The sequence below is a fragment of the Sylvia atricapilla genome, chromosome 23 (assembly GCF_009819655.1).
Source record: "Sylvia atricapilla isolate bSylAtr1 chromosome 23, bSylAtr1.pri, whole genome shotgun sequence".
Classification (NCBI taxonomy): Eukaryota; Metazoa; Chordata; class Aves; order Passeriformes; family Sylviidae; genus Sylvia; species Sylvia atricapilla.
Genome location: NC_089162.1, coordinates 1,988,360 through 2,009,795, shown reverse-complemented (window position 1 = coordinate 2,009,795; position 21,436 = coordinate 1,988,360). Strand labels below are relative to the sequence as shown.

The 21,436-nt window shown below is 43.3% G+C and overlaps 1 protein-coding gene across 11 annotated transcripts in view; it reads left to right on the top strand.

Annotated features, from left to right (window-relative positions):
* The window catches only part of LOC136371023 (zinc finger and BTB domain-containing protein 44), a 43,849-nt gene extending 23,678 nt beyond the window's left edge, over positions 1 to 20,171 (top strand). For 2 of the 11 annotated variants that reach the window (XM_066334800.1, XM_066334799.1), the window contains 3 exons: positions 3,682 to 3,845; positions 6,039 to 6,339; positions 8,400 to 13,666. In XM_066334800.1, the coding sequence (XP_066190897.1) occupies positions 3,682 to 3,845; positions 6,039 to 6,339; positions 8,400 to 8,682 (748 nt within the window). In that variant the 3' untranslated portion in view covers positions 8,683 to 13,666. Of the gene's footprint in view, positions 1 to 3,681; positions 3,846 to 6,038; positions 6,340 to 8,399; positions 13,667 to 16,279; positions 16,409 to 19,582 lie in introns of those variants that run through there. The other 9 variants (XR_010745266.1, XR_010745265.1, XM_066334804.1 and 6 more) reach the window with 9 other exon arrangements.
* The last annotated feature ends 1,265 nt before the right edge of the window (positions 20,172 to 21,436 follow it).

Sequence of the window (21,436 nt, the reverse complement as noted above, 5' to 3'; positions counted from 1 at the left end):
AAGTCCCACTGAAAGATTTCTTCAATGCAGAGAAGGAAAGAATATTTACCTTAGTTTATTCCCCAGTTTGAAAAGAATTAGTCTCAGTGACAGAAGTATTAGCAAAATGAACTAGAATTTGCTCCTTGTTTCAATAGCTACAAGTGAACTAAGAGTCATGGGGATTTTAGACTCCAGAACTAAAACTTTCTACCAAGTGATATGTTTTATAAATTCAAATGAATGTGTCAAGAATGTTCTTATTCCAACAACCAGTTAAATGTGTAAAATAGTGCTTCCAAGACCCAAGCAGTTTCCTTTCAGGGGTGTGTGTGTCTTTGTCTTGTGAGTGTGTTCAGATACACTGGCACAACCCTTCAAGCATGACTTAAATTCCCATTTCAAGCATGGGATGGGCACAGCAGCCAATAAATGTGGCCTGTCATTCCCTGTGCAGCAGTTTGGGCACACAAATCTGGGGACATAAGAATTCTGAATAAAATAAAACATGTTTCCCTAGCTGAATCAGAAAAAAAAAATCAGTACATTGTTCAGATGGGGAAATTTCCCCCCCAAACTGTTTGAATGTTTCCTGCACCTTTAACTCCATGTTGTACATTTATTTATTGGTAGAAATTCTTAAAATGTCAAAATCAGTTGTGTGTCCCCAATGCAAATTAATAATGAAAAAAAAAAAAGTACTGTAATAAGCCTATAATTGTATTTCTATTTCTAAGACTAAGCAAAAGGACTAGTCCCTCTAAAGGTCTCTCACTATTAGATCCATGTCACTGTGGAAAGAACCATAAAAATTCCAAAAACTAAGATGTCTTATCTCTTTAGTTTCTGTCTTAAATAATTAATGTCATTAATTTGGCCGTCTTCATAATCAGTGTTTCATAAACAGTAGGTCACATGTAATTGTTGTCAGCTTAATAGGCACACAGGAATCTGTTAAGTATTAAAATTACTGCTCCACAGTGAAGTCTGATCTATTCTTTCTCTGATATTTCACATTTGGATTGTTTTACACTTTTCTGATCTTCCCTGCTTTAACAGCTGGTCTCTGTATCAGTTCATGACTGCACTTAAAAATGAGTTGTTCAGTTATAAAAATTATAAAAGATCTTTCTGATCCAATAGAATGAGAACCTCCACTTCTCCAAAATAATTGTTATTTGCAAATAACGAACATTTCTAGGTTCACTGGCGTTTTGGCATTCATGTTTGGCAGAGTTTAGTTCTACATAGTTAAATATGTAAATAATCTCAGGGAGAAAAGAAGAAAGTGCAAGTAGACTATTTCAGAGAAAACATTTGAAACCTTTCTCCATGTAGCTGGTACAGAAGTTCTTGGAGATGTCAAACAAATCTCAACTGTTAAATGCCATATTGATCACAAACTGCAAGTCGTGAAAAATTAAGTAAATGTGGGGGAAAAGAAGCAGGGGGGAGAGAAAATCTAGTAGTGTTTCAAATATAATCTCTCCATGGTGCTAAATTATGTCACCAAATAGGTATTTCACCCTGCTGGCAGTGTGAGCATGGGAAAAGCCAGGCACTGATAGCTGGAGAGCCTCATGGTTCCCTCTGGATCTGCTTTAATCAGCCCTCCTCATCATAAAAGATGTATGAATTAAAAACCCAAACGTTATTTTCAGTTTTTTCTGTGCAGTTGTGCCCACAGCGCTTCTCCTTCCGTGGAGGAGGTGGCACCAGCACAGGCGTGGAGGGTGAGTGAGCCTGAGAGAGCTGGAAACAAAAGGAGAGCTCTGGCTCCTGATTCCTGCCCTACTTTGAGTGTCTCCTGAGAAAGCTCCAGGAGCACAATGTGCCTGTGCCTCCTCACAGTCCCCCGGGCAGCAATGAGGGAGGCAGGACCTAAGGAACATGTCAGTAGATGAAATTCTTTGTTGTCACAAAACCCAAATGTTATTCTTATTTGAGCACGCTGCATGTATAAAAAAGGAAGTGGAGTGCCAGAGTTGGTCAGGAATTTGGTTAGAAACATCAGAACCTGTGTTTAAAATACTCTCACTTGGCCTCAGTTGGCTTTTTTTAGACCCCAAAATGTTGTAGAGCTCTATTCTGCCAGGCCCAGGACAGGAGCTATTGACTTTGCTCTTGCAAATATTCCCTTTATCACAGATCTCTGTTTCCCACAGCTCTGGGACCCTACTGTGTATAAAATGTCGAGGACAATAAAATTTCTCCTTTAGTGCAAATCTTCTTCCAGTGCCATGTGAGATCAGAAATCTTTATGGGTTTTACAGACTGAATGTTACTGAACTCCTGCAGGAAACTCTTTAACCTTGTGTGTATCAAGAGACACCTGGTGCTCTCTCTCCAGATAAATTTTACCACTGGAACTTCTGCTGCTGAGAATTCTGCACTCAGAATTCAGATCCCCCCTATCTTCACAGTTGTAGTGACATTCTTTTCCAGAGTAAAGACAATTTAAGTGTTGATTTTAAAGAGATGATCCTAGTTCCTGCCCTCCTGTGCAGAACTGCTCTGTGGATTTTTGTGTAATGTCTAGGAAACTGTATTTGCGCAAAGCGCACGTTTCATTTGTTTGAATGTTAGAAATCCCCAAATCCAGCATAACCCTGAAGTCAGCCCTCTGGGCTTGAGGGAGAAGCAGAGCAGCAGAAGGATTTCCTCAGTTAGGGAAAACTCTGACTGTAAGGAGACATCATTGCATTGGCTCTGTTCTCAGGACATTTCAGGCATTACAGCTCAGTAAAGCTGAAGCTGCAATGTGCTGGCCGTGGAATGAACAGTCAGGGTCAGAGCAGTTCCCTGCTGCCAGTGATGCTGATCTTTCAGCAGGCTGGGAGCAGCTGAAATGGCTGTTTCACCAAAATACAGACCTGAGTGCTCAGGGAGGGGAAACCTCTGGTAAGTACAAACCCTGTTGTCCCCATGTTTGTACCAGCAGATTTGTTCTTATTTCACCATGCCCTTCAGCAAGTTCCTTGCCAGAGGACTTGGATTAGAGCACTACAGTTCCCTTAAACAGTTTGCAGCTGGAGGCTATGGAGGAGCAATTAGTCAGTTTTAAATAAATTACTTTGAATGTTAAATTGTTCCTTATTGCAGTCTGTGTGCTGTTTTTTAAACACAGCACTGGAGCTCTGCTCATGCCGCTCTTTGAATCAGACAAGGAGCAAGTATTGCTTCATTAGATTAATATTTTAAACTTAGAAATATGCAATTGTAGATATTAGTATTTGTTGCTGGAATTTGGATTGAGATGAAAAATTAATTGGCTTTAATTTCATTTGTAAATATCACTGAAGCTGCAAAATACTCCTTTGCTTTTCATTTGCTCAGCTCTCAGAACTCTTCCTCAGGGACTGTTTAGTGATTGCAAGTCATTGATGTGCTGGAGAAAATGCCCACGCCTGGAAAATAACGTTCAGTTTGCAGTTGTGCTCAAGCCTGTTGCCCAAAGAAACAGAATCCTGAGCTTATTCCCTGGGTGTGTTCAGATGTGCAGAGTCAGTGACTGTAAGACTTCAGGTGCAGATCAGACACATTGCTACAGACCCAGAGATTTCCAAAATAAATACAGATTTCGGCAGGAATGTGACGTGCCAGTCTCTTCCTTCTCACACAAAAGGTTCAGATTTTCGCAGATGAGGCTTCTTGGGTCATTCCTCTGGCTTGTTTGTAAATCAGTGCCTTTTTTCTTTGTAGTCTGGAGAATGTTCAGTATCCCTACCAACTCTACATTGCTCCTTCCACCAGCAGCACAGAGAGGCCCAGCCCAAACGGTCCCGACAGACCCTTTCAGTGTCCCACGTGCGGGGTGCGCTTCACTCGCATTCAGAACCTAAAACAACACATGCTTATCCACTCAGGTAAGAACCCCCCTGTTCCCCTGCATCCCTGACTCACTGCCTCGCTCTGCAGCAATTGTAATAATGCAGCTTTTTCACTCACCTGCCAAGTGCTTGAGAGTTGATTTTGGAAAGGCTGGGTAGAGGTTTCATCTCGTTGAACGCTTGTTTTGATCGCTGGAGTCTGACTGATAGTTGTGGATGATTAGCATTTGTGTGGACTGAAAAAAAAAAACCTGATTGCCTGGAACTCATCAGGATAAGTCATTTTCCTGAAAAAGATCTGAGATGAAGTATACTTGGACCTTCTATTGCACTGAAGAAGTAGATTGAAATTCTTCCTCTGCCATGTTGTAATTCTCTGCTGTGTTTTAGAGGAGACTTGCAGCCATAAGCAGATATCTGTGTCCTTGCATTGAGGAAGGTTGTATGCCTTTGGATCTCAGACTTTTTGAAGGGATTGCAGGACAACTGAATTGGTTGGATAATCAATTTGGCTCCTGCAGGTAGCACAAGCAGCCAAAGGTTTATGTGAATGCCTCCTCTGGGCCTTGGTCCCCAAATTCATTTTGATTTCTAACCAAGCATGAACTCCCCAGTGTCTTTGCTATTGGTGTTTTCAAGACTTGTCAGCATTATGTGGTGATAACATTGACATTTGAGGGAATAAAGGGAATATTGAAGGGTTATTGCACTTAGGCACTAAGGCTCATGGTGTAGCATCTCCTGCTTTGAGCCTGACTCTTACCTGCACACAGGGACTGAAGGGTTCTAGGACAGAGCAGCCACAACTGACAAGGTCTAATTTTTTTCCCTGTCAACAATTATTTGTTGAATCCTTTCAAGTAAAATAACCAGATACGTGTTTAATACTTGAAAAGGCAAATTCTGTGGGCATATCTGTTGCAAAATGATCCCAAGCCTGTTGTTAAAATCTGACAGCAAAGCGTCTCTGGCCAACCTGTCAACTGATAACCCCTGGGTAAAGTTGGGAGAGATTTGAATAGCTGGTTTGGAATAATTAACATGCAAAAGAACTCTCAAAGCTTGTAAATGTTGAAAGTGTTTTCACATGATCAAAATAAGTAAAGAGATTTTCCCTCAAACTACCAGAGGAAATAGGTGCCCTTGGACAGCAGGAAAGCATGAAAAGTCTGAGCTCCACCAGACCATATTCCAGTTTATTAACTTGTTTGCACATGCTTAACAGGGCGTTTCAGTGTAACCTTAACTACAGCTTTCTCTGTCTAAAAGCCCTCAATTAAAAGTTCACCTCCTGCTTTGAAAGTAAGGAAAGCAGAGTGAAAGACTGGGGGAATTAACAGCCGGGGCTGATGCACATTCAGCCTTCTGAAAAAATCTTTTTTATTCCTTGACAGCCCTATTATGAATAGAGCTCCATATTCCAGATTCTTAGCCTCATGTTTGGATTTTCCCACTTTCTGGAGTTCAGACTTTTTATTAAATCTGAAGGTTTTGGTGACTCAGACTTCTGTGTCATAATAATTCTGTTTGTGTGATCACACACTCAGCCACTGCAACATGTTGCGGAGCTCTCGTGTTTTAGGGTAAGAAAGGAAAAATTAGCCAGGAACCGAATTTGTAAATTAATACAAGAAAAAAATGGGAGCTCAGCTGTCTTAGAGAGCTGTCTGTCATGCAAAGTTGCCGAAAATTCTTGTACAGCAAGGTTCCCACGCAATATAAAGGCTCCTACTGCCCCTTTTATCACCATTCCTGCTGCATTACAAGGGCGTCCGTGTGCACAGTCCCCTTGCCAGAACACTGCTCTGAGGCCAAAAGCAGCCAGAAAAAAAACATTGCAATTAAGGGTAGGCTGATAATTGCATTGTTGGGAACCAGTCTGGCACAAGAATCTGCCGAGATCAAAGGAGTTCAAAGGCTCTGAAGACGACTGCAGCATCAGGTCCTTGTTGGATCTTTAATCCACGGGGGCTTGCTGTTCCCTTCAAACCGTGGGGAAGGAGCCTCAGGACAGGTCACAGCACTGAGATTTCCTGGAGGTCGTTACTGAGGGAGCGCAGCTCCGCTCTAATTGTTTCTGCCTTTTTTTAAAAAGTTCACAGAGACTCTCCTCCTCAAGCAGGGCTTTGCTGCGAGTGCCTCCAGCTGCTGTCCCCGTGCTGTGGCACTGGGGGAGGATTTTGCCCGTGGTCACACAGGGTGAACGTGTTTGCGCTCTCTCTTCCGCAGGCATTAAACCCTTTCAGTGTGACCGCTGCGGGAAAAAGTTCACCCGAGCTTACTCGCTCAAGATGCATCGCCTGAAGCACGAAGGTAAACGCTGTTTCCGCTGCCAGATATGTAGTGCCACTTTCACTTCCTTCGGGGAATATAAACACCACATGCGGGTTTCCCGGCACATTATCCGCAAGCCTCGGATTTACGAGTGCAAAACATGCGGCGCCATGTTCACCAACTCTGGAAATTTAATCGTTCACCTGAGGAGCTTGAACCATGAAGCGTCAGAGCTAGCAAACTACTTCCAGAGCAGGTGAGGTGCACAGCAAAAACCTAACAGGGAAACTTGCTTTTTTTTTCTTTTTTTGCCTCTTTTTTTTTTTTTTTGCCTTTTTTCTTCTTTTTTTTTTGTTTTTTTGTTTTTTTCCTTAGATCATCATTTCCTGCTTTCAGGGCAGCCTGCTGTGCCTCTCATCAGGTTGCCAGCTAATTTCAGTCAGATCGATTCCTGCTCCACTCTCTATTTTATCTGATCTGTCTTACAGCATGGGAGCTATGTAGGAGGCTTCTGAAGAATCCAGTGATATGCAGAGGCTGGTTCTGGGTTACTTAATTTCTCTTTTCAGTAGTATCTATGGCCAGGCCAATGGTGTGAAGCCATAGTGTTCTGTCCTACAGTACCTGTGATTTGACATTGATTTGCTTTTCAAAATCTTGTATGTAGCCTGTTCCCTTTCATAGGGCACAGACTTCCTCCTTCATTTTAAGTGCTTGCTTAACACTGTGGAAAGACTGCATGACTCCAGACCTTCTCCTTTCTCATTTTCCAGATACCATTACTAAATGATGAGGCTAATAGGTTTGGAAATAGTAAAGGGCCACTTGGACATTTTTTATCAGGGCACAAAAGACTTGGCGTATCTCACAAATGCACTGCTAAAGACTATTAAAAGAGTTCTGAGGTATCAGATGAGCACTGTATTCTCTCATTGATATAAATGTAATCGTTGGAGTTTGAGATAGAAAAGACAAAAGTTGGATGAGAGAAACTGAAGACAGAAAGGTCTTCCAGGTCTTAAATTTACACAGAGAGTGCAGCTTGGTATGTGTCAGTCATCTGCCTTCAGCAATGCAAAAGACGTGTTGTGAATGTTACAGCAGCACAATCCCACCCCTCCTGATTTCCAGACATCATTCTTTTCCCATAAAAAACACTTGGGTATTTTGTTCTGTTTGATTAACTCAGAAGTGACGTAGGACAAAAAAAAAAAAAATGAAAAACCAAGCAGGAAAGCCAGTTGCTGTTCTGTCAGCAGAATATTGTTTAAAAGTACAAGTGCTTCGTATCTGTGGCCTTACGCCGTTCTTGTTCTTGGCTCTTGTGCCAAAACCAGAGTGAAAACTCTGCCGAGTGATGCCCTGGCTGTGGTAAGCACTGCATTGTTGTCAGCAAGTTAAAGTCATGTTAAAGGGTGTGATTTTAGTTGCCTATAGCCCTTCCTTCAGTCTGATTTGACAAACATGAGGTTTAGCAGAGCTGGCTGTGAGTTTGGGTTGGAGCAGTGAAATGCTGCTGTCATTTAAGGAGTTCTTTTAACTGAGGTATTGACAGGTGAACCAAAGCATACAAGTGTGCTTATATGTGATATATGTATATACTTGTCTCAAGTACAAACTTCATGTCTGGTGCTGAAAACTTGCAAAGAAATTTATTCCCATTATGTCCTTATGCACTGAAAATACAACTGGAGTGTTTGATAGGTTTTCTTTGGATCCACTCAGCCCTCAGCTGTTAAAGAGTGCGTGGCAGAAGCAGAAAGGATTAAAAGGGGAAGGAAATGCAATTCCATTCTTTTCTCAGGAGTGTGATAAGTGTCAGGATCACAATCCCTGCTGCAGCTGGCAGCTTCCTCTGCCTTCAGCTGCCTCACCTTGTGCCTCTGGTTCAGCCTGCCCACTCAGAGGGAAGATGCTGTACCTCAGACATGGAAAGGGCCACATTTTGCCAGAGCTGAACTCATTTTTGTTTCTATTTTTACAGCCTGAGTGCTCCCTTTTTTTCAATGAGGTTTTCAGTGCCAAATGTGTTCCAGACATTAACTTGCATTCTCATCAAGGTGATACAATCTAATAATAAGAAGTTGCTGTGTAGGAAATACGGATGTGAAATAGATGCCATCGAATAAATTCTGTGTGTGTGTGGAAATGAGAACCGGGTTATGGTGCTTAGTGGAGTATGTCAGTGCCATGATCTTGGCCAATGTGAAATGAGTACCTTTGTTCTCTGTCAATGCAGTGTGTAGCTTGTGTGATGGAGCTGATACCACGGTGTGAGAAATGACATTTCTCTTCTGTCCTTTACCCCTCTTCCAGTGACTTCCTAGTACCGGACTACTTAAACCAGGAACAAGAGGAGACCCTCGGGCAGTATGAGCTAGGGGAGCATGGCTTTGAAAGCAACTCTTCTGTCCAAATGCCTGTCATTTCACAGGTGTCGTCAACTCAGAATTGTGAAAGCACTTTCCCCTTGGGGTCTCTGGGTGGGTTGGCAGAGAAGGAAGAAGATGTGCCAGAACAGCCAAAGACTAACGCCACTGCTGAGGCAGCCGCGGGTGACCCTCCCAAACCGGAGCTGTCATCTATCACTATCGAATAATTCATGGTTTGGTTTCATTTTTGTTCTTTGGAAAGTGCCTGTGTTTGGTCCTGTACATTTTAATTTAATTTTTTTAAAGGAAAAGTGGGGAGATTTTCCCCTTTTTACTTTGTAAGCTTCGCTTTAAACTGAAAACTGCGACAGATGTTACATTATTTTTCATGACTGAATGATCACTTCTGTGAAAATATTTAAGACTGATTGCACAAAAAGAGATCTTGTCAGAACATCATGGAAGCTGTGATATACTTCTAAAGAAGAACAACTGATTCAGATCACTTTAACTATTCCTTCTTCCACAGTTAGAGCAGCTCATTAAGTTTCTCTTGCTTCTGCAGGCCCTCTGGTTAAGGGAAAGAAATCAGAGGAAACCTTTTTCAAATGATAAACAAAAGGATGCATTGGAAACCATGATTGAACAGTTTTGACTAGTTCTGAGTGGATGCTTTAATCTTCTGCATAAAGAAGTGACACTTCCTATATGTGCCTGCTGCTTTTCAAAGCCCTCTCTGTGCCCCGTGCTTGGGAATGGTGAGGGGTTTTGAAAGGAGCAGTCACACACTTCTTCAAAACACACACGATCCCTGCCCAGCCCAGATGAATGCCAGGTATTCCTACTTCTTCTATTCCAGTCTTTTTAGAAACTGCTTTATCAAATAGCCCAAACACATCTGCCCAGCTGAGGTTAGGCATGGAAAGTCCAAAGGTGCACCAGGAATTGGGAATGATGGAAAAGTGTTCAGCCATGCAAGCCTGACAAATATCTCCTGACTGTGTCTGTCTGTAGATGGGGAACCACAAAGGAAAAGGAAAGCTTTCCCAAACTGAAATTGTTAAGCCACAGCCAGATTATTTGCAGTTCTGATCATTGCCCCCTCGCATACACACTGCATTTTTACTAATCTCTAATCTGAGAGCTAGCTAGAGGGAGTTTACAGACCAGAAAAAATAAGCTCTTTTGTGCATTATTGCACATTTTTTTGTTTATACATATGTATGTATAGTTTCAGAGATTTTTATTAGCCTGTTTTGGACAAAACAAGCAATTTATTCTCTCTAAGGACAACTTTCTAACCAACAGGGAGTTGTTTACAAAAAGCCTATAGAGCAGTGATGAATTGTTCCTGTTTCAAAACACTTTAAATCCTTGCCAGCTCGATTTATTAAAGGCCATTACTCCAGCTACACACACAGCTCAAGCAAGCAATAAACCCAAAATACTTGCAATTTCATTTTTCCATATTTAGAAAAGGCTACAAATGGAGGGTGTGGGATTTTCAGAGCAGCGAGTCTTGTTTGGTCGAGGCTGTTTGGGCTCAAGTACTGCTTTGAAACCTAAATTAGGAAGTACATTAGGAGATTTGTGATTTTTCTTACAGCTTCTGAAGTTAACTCAGTGTTTGATGCCAAATGCCCACGGCCTACAGATGATGTGCTGAGTGAGTAGGTATTGCTTGATGTCAGTATTCCAAAGGCCTGATACACTCCCTTAGTTCTGAGTCTTGTTTTTTGTAAATTGTTGTTTTCTGGCCGGATTTGTTTTATGCAAACATGAGGAGGAAATGAAACCAATAGAGAGGGGTTGCTCCTGAAGAAACAGAAGACACAAAAGTCGTATTATATTGCACATCAATTTGTATTCAGTCAGCCTAGGCAGCTCTGATACTCTCTGGGTCTGAGTTCTTTCTACTAATAGCCAGCTTTTGTAAGGAAAAAAGTTTATTGACCTTTGGAAAGAGTTCAAAGGGTTTCAGTGACTTAAGCAATTTTTCTTTTTTTAGGTAAAACCCACATATTTTAGTTAAATAGAGTGAAAACAGTCGAGATTTAAGTACTTCCCAAGTTGCTGGAATGAGGTTTCTCCACCGGATCCAAAGGGTGTTTTAGAACCATGCTGCAAAGAAGTTCTGTGCTGCAATTCAGTCTTGATTATATCCACCTTTGTGAGGCTTCTTAAAAGGGCTTGAAGGAGAAATGCTTTTTGTGGGCTGCTGTACTGTGAAATAGCCCAGTGCCTGTTGATGAGCTGAGTTTAGAGACCATTTCTCTTCCACTTCTGGTTTCTCTGAGAAGCCAGTGAGACAAGACAATGCCTTTTGCTGAGCTTTTTTCTGAACTAGAGGGCTACGACACTGAACTCAAATACAGCATTTTTCTCTTTTTCCTGACACGTTATGCAGGTAAATGAGAGTCCTTTGTGATTCATGTTCTGAAAAATGCTTCACCCAAACCACATTTCCTGACTGCAGAGCTGTAATAATCAAAGGTGGTCAGGTATGAGCTGGAGGATATAATCTGATCATTAGAATCTGAGCATTTTCATCCCTGAAGTATTTTGCTAAGGAATTCATTGGCGAGAAGGTACAAATACACCATAGACATATCTGGATATTGGATTTTTAAGACTTAAAATTTTGAGTCAGAAGGCAAGTTGCTTTCAGAATACCAAAGAGAAGGGGGAAAGTTACAAAGACTTCACAGCTCTGATCTGTTCTTCCTTGAAAAGAAATAAGGGTCATTAACACCGAGGTACAAGGCAAGGCCTGGGGTTCATTGTTCGTTGTGTTGTGTGTTATATATTATCTCTCCAACCTCCTTATCTCTGGGTAACATCTGAATTTAGTTCTCACTTTTCAGTCTGGTTCAGCTGGAGGAACAATAGAGTTCTTGGAGGATTTTTTTTGGTTGGTTTAGGGTTGGGTTTACTTGTTAAATTTTCCTGTCTGTAATTGTTGTTAATATCTCTTTTCTCCTTAGAAATGAATACAGTTTAAATGCAAACACCATTTTATTTCTGCTCTCTAACTTGTTGGAAGTGTTCAGTTCTTTGAAATGCTCATGTTCTTCACAAGAGAGATGTAAAAACACAGGCCATCTTAAAACAATTTATGTTGCTAATGTACTTGGATTCCAAACAGAGCAAGAGAGATAATTAAAACAGAAAAAACTTGCCTTAAACTATACTTGGGATTAAACCTAAAACATAATTTTTTTTCAGTATATTATCACAGGGTTCTGAATCCTGGGATGCATTTTCTTATTTCTTCTCTGTGGTTGTTTGGTTTTTTTTTTCCCCCCCCAAAAAAATCCATTATTTAGTATGCATTTCTATGTCTGCTTGACAAGGGTCAGGGTTGATGTGGTTCAGCCCTCGTGCTCCAAGCAGAGTCAGCCACAAGTGGTGTTTCCCACAGCTGGAGTTCAGTTGTCAGGCTCACTGAGACCACGGGCAAGTCTCTCATACTGAGAGATCAGTAGACTCGCTTATTGAAAATGGTTCCGGGTTCACATGGATTCTGAGTCTAAACAGTGTGAATTTAAACTTTTTTAAAAAAGTAATAGCTGCCAATGCAGTCAAATATATTTTATAAGACTATGATCCCTATATGTCCCCTGCGGGATGGAATTTTATTGTTTTTATGGTTTAAGGTTTTTATATGAGGGCTTCAGGAGCTTCTTGGTCGCTGGTTCCACCCTCAGCCCGGGCTGTGGGAGCACTGAGATGAGTGCTGGTCTCTCCCAGAGACAAACCAGGAAGCATTTTATATGCAAATCCAGCGGGAGCTTTGTGCACCCTGCAGGGATGAGAGAATTCAGATGGAGGAGCACCTGCTGCTCCTACATCCATTGCAACTTCCACACCATCAGGATATGGAAAATAGCTGATTTTCATTCAGGCCGCTTACGTTCGAGTTTTGCTCACAAGGTGAAATCCTGTTTTGGAGGGTTCTCATCTCCAACTGTAGACATAAGAAATCCCATAGCATCGTGATGGCAGGTCAGAGGGTTTAAGGCCAGACAGAGCCTCAGCCACATCAGAGGTACCTGGTAAATAGAGTGGGTTCCAAGTATTTGAGGAAATGTACCATAAAAGAAACAAATGTGAATTTTTTTAGTGCAACAGTACTTACTGCTCTGGGTTTTTGTTCACTCTGTGTGTGCTAGTGCAGTAACTCCGTGTCCCACAGGTCTCAGCTACAAATCTGGTTGCACTAAAAAAAAAAAGAAAAAAAAAAGAAAAAAAAAAGTGGAATCTGGTGCTGCCAGCCTGTGTGGCAACTGTACCTACAGTCTTCCTGAGGGTTGCAGAAGTCCCCAGAAGAGTGATTTTGTTTCACCATTCATTTAGCTGATGCATGCTTTTGATATTCTGACCTGTAACCCTGGCTACACCGAGTCCTTGGACAGCTTCCTTGCTCTGTTCCTGCAGTGCCTTCACTCGAGGTGCTGCCCCATGGTGAAACCCTGAAGAGGGAAAAGCAGAAGCTGGAGGGGAAAAAAAAAATGTGAATTAAATTATTGTTGGGCTTCTTTGTGCATTTTAGTAACAGTGAAACCCCCTTAACTGTGCCAGTCTCCAGTCACCAGCCGTATATCCAGTCATCATCTCATCCACAGTACAGCTTCTCTTGTTGATGCTGGCCACAGCTAGATTACTTGGCATGTTTATTGACCTAACAGAATTGGTTTTGGGTTTTGGTTTTGTTTTTTAATGTATACGATGTTTAAATACACTTCACATTTTATATAATACTATCTGGCTATTAGTATTTTTCAGGAACCATAGTTCTTGGTGGCTATATATATTTTTGTGACTTTTTTTGTAAACTAAGTGCCGTTTCAACGTTACAATCATTTTTAGAGTTATTGTAATCAATGTGAATATCATGTTTTTTCAAATCTGTTCTGAGCCTGTAGTGTTTGCTTTGTGATCATACGTGTAATGTATATATTCTGTATAGTTACATTGTATTGAAATACTAGCTTGTTTGATATAAGAAAAGTATGTATTGGGTACCTTTTTGCTAGCCTGGTTGTTTAATCTTTAAAAAAAAAGTTCCAAAATACAAAAAAAAAAAAAAAATCTCCAAACTGGTCCCATTATAGGTCAAAATTAAGGTGGGAGAAAAACTAGTTTTGAGTGTCTTTGGATAGAAACATGAAGCTAAGATTTTTCATTAAAATATTAATGTTTTATGGAGTATATCTTTGCTTTGTGTCGTTATTTAACTCTGCCAGAGTTTGCCTTGCAGTACAACAGAGTCACTTGGGCCTTCAGTGAGAAGGTGCAGCTCTGTCCCTGGAGCTCCATTCTCTTACAGCTTTGCTCCTAACGAGGCCCAGAATAGCTGATATGAGGAGAACTCACTGGTGCTGAAGCTGTCACTGGAAGAAAGGTAGTTTAAAACAAAATTAATAAATGGTTGGAGGAGTTACACGAGTAAAGAGTATTAAGAATAAAGTACACATTTCTGTTTCATATTCTGTTGTATATTAGATTGCCTTCTGTTGCTGTTCTCTCTAGACCTCGTTGTGCAGAAGTGATGGGGCCAACTTGCTGTGGGGTGATGTTGATGGAAAGCCAAAGGGGGCCTAACCAAATTTCCCAAAGCAGGTGCTGGTTAAAGAGGACAGTAGGCAGTCACTGTAGTGGCAGCTGTGAGCTTCAAAGTAGTCATGAAACAGCCCAGAGGGATGGCACTCAAAATCCACCCCTGCTGTTTCTACAGCCCTTGCAGTTAAAATCACTTTCTCCTACAGAGCCACCTGAGCGAGCTGGAATCCCGGCTGGATCAACACATAACCTGGGAACATGGGAGGTTGGGAAGTGCTTGGCTGAAGAGGAAACTCTGCCCTACACCAGCTCAATAACAAGCAGGCTGGAGTGATTTATACACCAGCTGCCAAACTGTTCAGTGTCTGACACAGGAGTGAGAAATGGAAAAGCACTCCCTGGTGCAGAGGAGTTGGAGCCACCGTGTACCTTGGGAACAGCTTGAGAGTTTCTAAATCCCGATTTCTGCTGAGGACCATGTTTAGGGACAAGTGTCTGAACCAAGAGCAGAGCTGGAGGAGAGAGTTTATCTGGTTAGGGCCCTGGAGCTTCCAGTGTGAGAGGCAGAGGCTTGGGTCTCCCATGAAAGCAAAAATTTTGGTTCTTTGAAATCGGGCACCATTTGGAGTCTGCAGTGATGCTTAGCTGAGTGTCCCCAGCTAAATTCTGGCTGATTGTAAAGGCACATACAGCACTCCAGAGCTGGGCAGGGCACACCTCGGTGATGGTGAAGCTGTGAGTGCACAGAGCACCCCAGGGCTGGGCAGGGCACACCGGGGGCATGGCAAAGCCTGGGCTGGTGACTGGAGCAGGTTTTTCCAAAGCACAACCATATGCTTTGTGTGAAACCTTTAACAAAGCAAATGCACACTATTGAAGCTTTTTGTGTGCCTTCCTTAGAGCGTTAAGCACGTTATTCCTGACAGTAATGAAGGATTATTTCTTTTGCTTAGAGGAGAGCATCTGAGCTAAGACCAAACTCAGCTACTGAGAATGTGGCAGAGCAGGGATGAGGAGAGTTCTCCCAGGACTGACTGCACCATTCCTATCCAGGTGATACCCCAGGAAAATGAAGCTGCTGAGAGAAACCTGGCTTAGGTTATGCATAAAGTGCTTTATACAAGCTTCATCTCCAGAGCAGTAAGGTCACATCACCGCTCTGAGAGCTGAGGTTGCTGTGAGAGCCTGAGCATGCAGAGCAGGGCAGGAGTGTCCATGGCAGAGCCTCTCCTACAGCCCAGAGATCGGGGTGCAGTCCTTGTGGAGTTTGGGCTCTGTTAGCAGTTTCTCAGAGCACACAGGCATGGCTGAATAGCAGATTGACTGATAGTAGCCCTGATTGCCTGAGCTGCCTTTTACAAATCCTTGAGAAATAGGCCACAAACACCAAGGGTGCGATCTGTGTGTTTGAAAACCACTCTAAGGGCTTGAGTTAATTGCCTTTGAGCATGAGTTGCCTTCCTCTCAGTCACAAGGTTTCAGGTGAAGATAAGACAGTAACTCACAGGGCATCTATTTATGTGTCTCTCTTGAACCTTTGCCTTGCTGTTGAAGTTTCAACTCTTCTATCCAAATTATAAAGTTAATAAATTCAACGTGCCTGTGTGTTAATTTGAGTGGCTGTGCCCTGACTCTTAGACACATCCCTCTCATTTTGAACACTACAGGATTCCTGTGGGAGTGTCTTTAGGAATCCAAGCACTACATCTGGGTAAACTGCATTCCCAGTCTCCCCTGTGCCTCCCTAGGTGCTTGAAATCTGTGTTTTGTAAAGCTCCCATCGCTCAGGAAGTAACAGGTTTTTTCTCACAGAGTACTGCCTGTTCCCCTGAAGGTGCACACACAACCCCTGTGTGCTCATTCAGAAGGAATTCTGAACAACGACCCTGTGGAAGCATCAGTTGACCAAGTCTGTCCTTGCTGCTCCCCCACGGGAAGAGCTGGAGCTGCTGTCTCTTGGTTGATGCTCAGATGAAATGGGTCTTGGACCTCCAGCAAGAACCTTGCTTTGCTCTGTTTTAGCCCTAACAGGCTTCTCTTGATTTTGGAGTGGAAATGAGAGCTGTGGTTTCCTGCCCATGCCCATCTCTAAACAAGCTTCTCCTCCCCAGGGGGGCAGGACTTACAGACAAGATCCTGTAAGAAGCAGATATATTTTCTGGTCTTAAAAGAGTTTTGTTGGTTGTTTTATTTTTTTTTAGGAGAAAGTGGGCATTGATGGTACTTCAGCATATTTTTCTCTTTTGTTTTTTCTCTTTGTAGAGGCTGACATTGTCTAGACATTTTTGAAGAAGAAGCAATGTCAGCTACAAACAGATTGCTCTTAAGTAGGAAGGAACGAGTAAGTACTGGGAACAATTCACTTATGTCAAAATAAAGTCCTTAATTATTTGTTGGCTTGAAGCATTTCTGTCTGCAGCGCAGAATGTCTTCAGACTACCTCGGGCCCAAGAGATCTGTGAGTATGACCCTGGCATTGGTGCCTCTAGAAAGACAGAAAACAAATGGTAAAATGGATCATTTAAACTCTCAGGGGACAGGGAACAGCCTCCCTCCCAGGTGAGCACAGCCTGGGTCTAAGGGGATGACCAGGAGTGCTCAAGAGGAGCAAGGACCTCAGGAGCAAACCCTGAGGAGTTTGGAGGGGCTGACCCTCAACTCCAGGAGCATTTCTGTGTGTTTGAGTGAAGAGACATACACACAAGGAGAAAGGATCCCATGGGGTTTGATACTCCATCATTGCAGGGAAACAGTCCACTGGGTTTGGAAGATCGGGGTAAATTACAATCCCAGCCACTGAAGCATTTAAATAGTCTGCCTTGCCAGAAATTTAAATTGCTCTTTAAGAGCTTACCCATTTTGTGAACTTTACTTTTGCCAGTAGCTCCTCTGACTCAGCAGAGTTTATTTTATAGCCTGTGTATTAATGGGGTGCACAGAACTGTTTTTGGAGAGTTTCTGTGCATAAACAGACCTTTGCACTGTGTAAAACAAAACTGGAGAGAAAAGACACCAAAGCACAAGACTAATAGACAACAGAGCTCAGAAAACCAAAACATCTCTCCAGGGTAAGACTTCATCTTCCCACAATTTCAACGAGAAAAATAACAAAAATCCTAACAAAACCTTTTATATAACTTCAATGTTGCAGTGATCAGTTTCAGGGTTGACGTGACAGCAATTACAAACAACAGTTATGCAACTGCCTCGTTGATTGAATTGAAATTAATACAGAGAGAGGAAGGAGCCAGACAAAAAGAAATGGCTTTGGGTTGGTTTGTTATGCTTGAAAGAAATAAAAAAATGCTCAGGTCAGCCTCTTTTGAAAAAGTGAGCATAAACCCAGGCTGAAATATCTCCTTGAAGAACAGACAAAGTGAATTTCTCTTAAAAATTCTCTTTGTGTTAGGGGCAAAATTGTGTTTCTCTTCTCAGGCTTACAGCTCATTTCTTTTAATCTGACTAGCTAGTTCAATATTTTAATTTTGCTCAAGTTCCCTTAAGTCTCCTTTTTAAAAACCACTTGACAGAGTATCACTGGGTATTGTGATTGCAGCGTGGCTGATTCACACCACTGCAGGAGAAGCCCACGTGTGCACCCACATCATCCCCTCCACTCTCCATCTGGATTTTTGTGAGGGGAGCTGAAGGCAGCATCTGGCATCCCGGGCAGGAATATTTCCTTAGGGTGAGTACTGTTTGGTAGGGCTTGGATTCATGGAAAGAAAACCTGGGAAAATCCTGAGTCTAACTGGAAAATCCTGAGTCTGATCCTGAGTCAGAGCCCTGCACTGACAGGAGCTGTTGCTGGCTCATTCCCTGAGATGTCTCTGATGAGGCAGGATGCAATTACTGTTCATACAGCATTGGGTTTGTGCAGACATGAGCCAAACTCCTGGAATGCATTTGCCATGCAGAGGTGAGTGTATCAAACCATGCCAGGGTGGGTCTCCTACTGAAGAAACACCACGGATTTTCTGCTTCTCCTGAACTGGTCCAGGGCAAGGTTCCCCACCCAGGGCAGGGGGTTGGAACCAGATGACCTCAAAGGTCTCTTCCAACCCAACCACTCTGTGATTCAAGGAATCTCTCCCTCCAAAGCACGGAGGGAGAGATGGGGGACAGGAATTAAACCCTTTGTTCCTTTGCTCCTCCTCCCTTTTTCACCCTGAGCAGCAGGAAGCAGAAGAGCCCTGAGCTTTTTGCTCCCAGAGGGAGAGGAGGAGCAGATTTTGGAGGACCCTAGACAGGATGGGTTTGCTACACATCCCACTGCCATGTGCTGGTTACTGTGACTCATCCTGGGAATTCACTGGCCTGCATAGAACAGGTTCAGCCAGAACAGTGCTGAAGGAAACCTGCAGGATGGACAACACTGACTATCCACTCGTGCCATGAGCTTCTGTGCTGGATTCCCCACCAGCTCTGGACACGTGGCTTCATCCCCAGCAGCCTCATTGCTCAGAGAAAAGCTGATCTGCATAAAAGCCTTGGCTGTTGAGTTCCCAAAGGCCACTTGTTCACCCCTCTGTTTCTTGGGCCAGGAACTGGGCACTGCTTGTGGCCCTTGGCTGCTCAGTGGCATGAAAAGTCCAGTTTCTGTCCAGTCAGTCCCTTGCCCTTCCTGCTGTGGGTTCTAAGGGAACAAGGAAAAAGTGAAAGCTTGTGGCCTCTGACATCCTCCACGCCAGAAATAAAGCCCTGGGAGGTTAAATCTGCTGATTTGCCTCGCCTTCCCCTCTGGAGACACAGACAGATTAGAGGAGCTTGATCTATATTGTGGCTGGGCAGCAGTGATGGGTGCTTTGTTACAGTCCAGAGCAATCAAGCTAACACAAACCAGAGCCTGCCTGTAGCTTTGTGGAACCCTTTAAGAAGTGATGGATGGTCTGCAGCAGGAGAGGAAGGGGAATCACTAGGTTAGGTCAAACTGCAGAACACGATAACCAGGGCAATTAATACCACTTAATGGGAAACTGCGAGCTCCTGGCTCCTCAGATATTAGAGTTTATAATCCAGGCCAGATTGCCTTTGAAGTACAGCTCTCATCAAGGGAGGCTGGAGAGCCTCGCTGCAATAAAACCATTCCATGGAGATGATCCTTGTCGCTGTCTGCCATGTCTGAGTAGTTTTTGGCTACTGGCTTTGGCCCTCTTTGTCTGAGCACTGTAGGAGCTGTGCAGCTTTGGGGGAGGGAATGGGATCCCTTTCTCTGGAGAGCTGGAAGCTGAACTCGGGTGGCACTGGGGCCTTTTCCCCATCAGTTGCTGTTTATGCAAATTCCCTGAACCAGCTGCAGAGCTCTAACTGGGCACGAAGTGGTTTTGTCTTTGTTGCTGGTGATGATTCCATGGAGCCTGCAGCCTGAATTCCCATCTCAGAGTGGATCTGCAGGACCCGTGTTCTGAGAAAGCCTCACTTTTGTGTGCTGGCCAGCACAGAGCTCTGAGATGGATGTTGGGAGGGACAAAGGCTGTGACAGCACCGACCCGGGCACATTTTCCTCTCCTGCAGCACCTTGGATGTTTCAATCTCTTAATTAACCTGAGACATTCCATTTTCCAGGTACCTGCTGGTAGCTCAGGCAGCTGCTTTCCTGTCTTCTTGTCTGAAGCCAGAGAGGGAGGACTCAAACCCCTGCAGGAAGAGGGAAGAATCAAACCACAGCAGGAGAAACCAAAGAGGAAGAGGCAATTCCTGCTGAACAAGTGTCACCAGGATATAAAACCCAGCCTCCTCCTGTCCTTGCCCTCCAGATCCGTGCAGGGCCGTGGGTGTAAGTCTGCACTTCCTCTTCTTACTGCTTTGTGCTGTTCTGGTTTCCTCTGACAGAGTGCAGCCACATCATTCCAGGGTTTCCTGTGTTCCGAAATTGGCACAGAAGTGGAGGAACTGAGGTCCTCGTGCCCGTGATGTTTTTCATGCAACTGCATAAAATTCATTTACTCTGTTGGTTTTAGTTTCTTTTATCAGGGGTGTCAAGCACAATCACTTTGCTCATTAAAACTAACTTTATTTTTAAATTCCTGAAGGGAGACAGAGGGAAGGAAGAAGTGGGATTTTAGTTTTCTGAAAGTGTCTTGGAAAGGAAATTACTGGATTATTGTAATTATCCCCAAAGCAAGAATATAAAACCTGCAAAATTGGAAACTAATTTTCACCGCAACTTTTTAATTTGGAAAGTGACTTTCATTCAGAGTTGGTTCATTCTGAAAAGGTGGAGGTGGTGGTTTTGTACAAAATACCTCTTCGATTTTGAAACAGCCTCCAGAAAATATATTTTATTTTTTAACATAGTACACCTTGCTCTGGAAGATTTTCTTCTTGACTTGGAAGACTAGGAAATTTCAGATCATTAAAATCTCTCACAAAGAGGACTCTGGCTTGGCCTTTGGGCAGGCTGAGAGAGGCAGCTCTCTGCTGCTGGCATTCGAGTCATTTTTGGTAGTTTGGCTTTAGGACAGAGGTGCTTTTGTCAGTTTTGAGGAGTGAAAAACAAACCCTTAATTAGCCTTAAAGAAACCAAAAGGACTGTGCTGAGAGTCACCAAAATGTGCGTGGAAAAGGGCAGGTATTGGCAGCGCTCTTTCAGCTCAGCCATGTGTAATTCCCCAGCAATAACCATGGAGCAAAAGGCCTATTTATAGAAAACAAATATAATAGCATTAGAGCAGGGGAGAGGCTGGACTCAGAGAACTGCATTAGCATATTGGCAGAGCGGGTTCCTGGCCTGGAAGAGTGTCCATAACACAACAGTCTGCTTAATTACCCCGAGGTCCAGCAGCCCTGAGTGACAAAAAGCAGATTTTGCAAAGTAAACTCAATCCTGCTCTTACCTCTCCAGCCCCCTGTGCTCAAACAAAGCACTTCCCTCTCTGCATAACCTTGTGGTGAATGAACGTCAAGTCTCCAAAGCCAAGTCTGAATTTAGCTTGTGGGTTTTTTTATCTCCAGAGGTGTTTCATTAGCTCAATTACAAGTGACATGTTCCACTATGTGCTGCTGACTGAAAAAACTCCCGCAACCTAAATCCCTCTCCAAATAGAATCCAATTAACCTCTTACTCCCCCTTCTTTAATCCCCTGTGCCTCATGACTCATTCACAGCCACACCTTTTAAAGAAGACCGAAGTGAACTCCCGGAGGTAACTATGGCCTGAAGAGCTGAGGTGTTTGTCTGGGGTGTGCAGTGACTGTCCCAAAAGTCAGAGCTGTGTGTTCTGTGATGGTGGCCAGTGACAGTTCTCTGCTGCACAAACCACCACGGGCAGGTGACACAGAGGGAATCCCAGAATAGTTTGGGTGAGAGAGACCTTAAAGCTCACCTTCCACTGTCCCAGGCTGCTCCAAGCCCCATCCAGCCTGGCCTTGGGCACTGCCAGGGATCCAGGGGCAGCCACAGCTTCTCTGGGAACCCTGT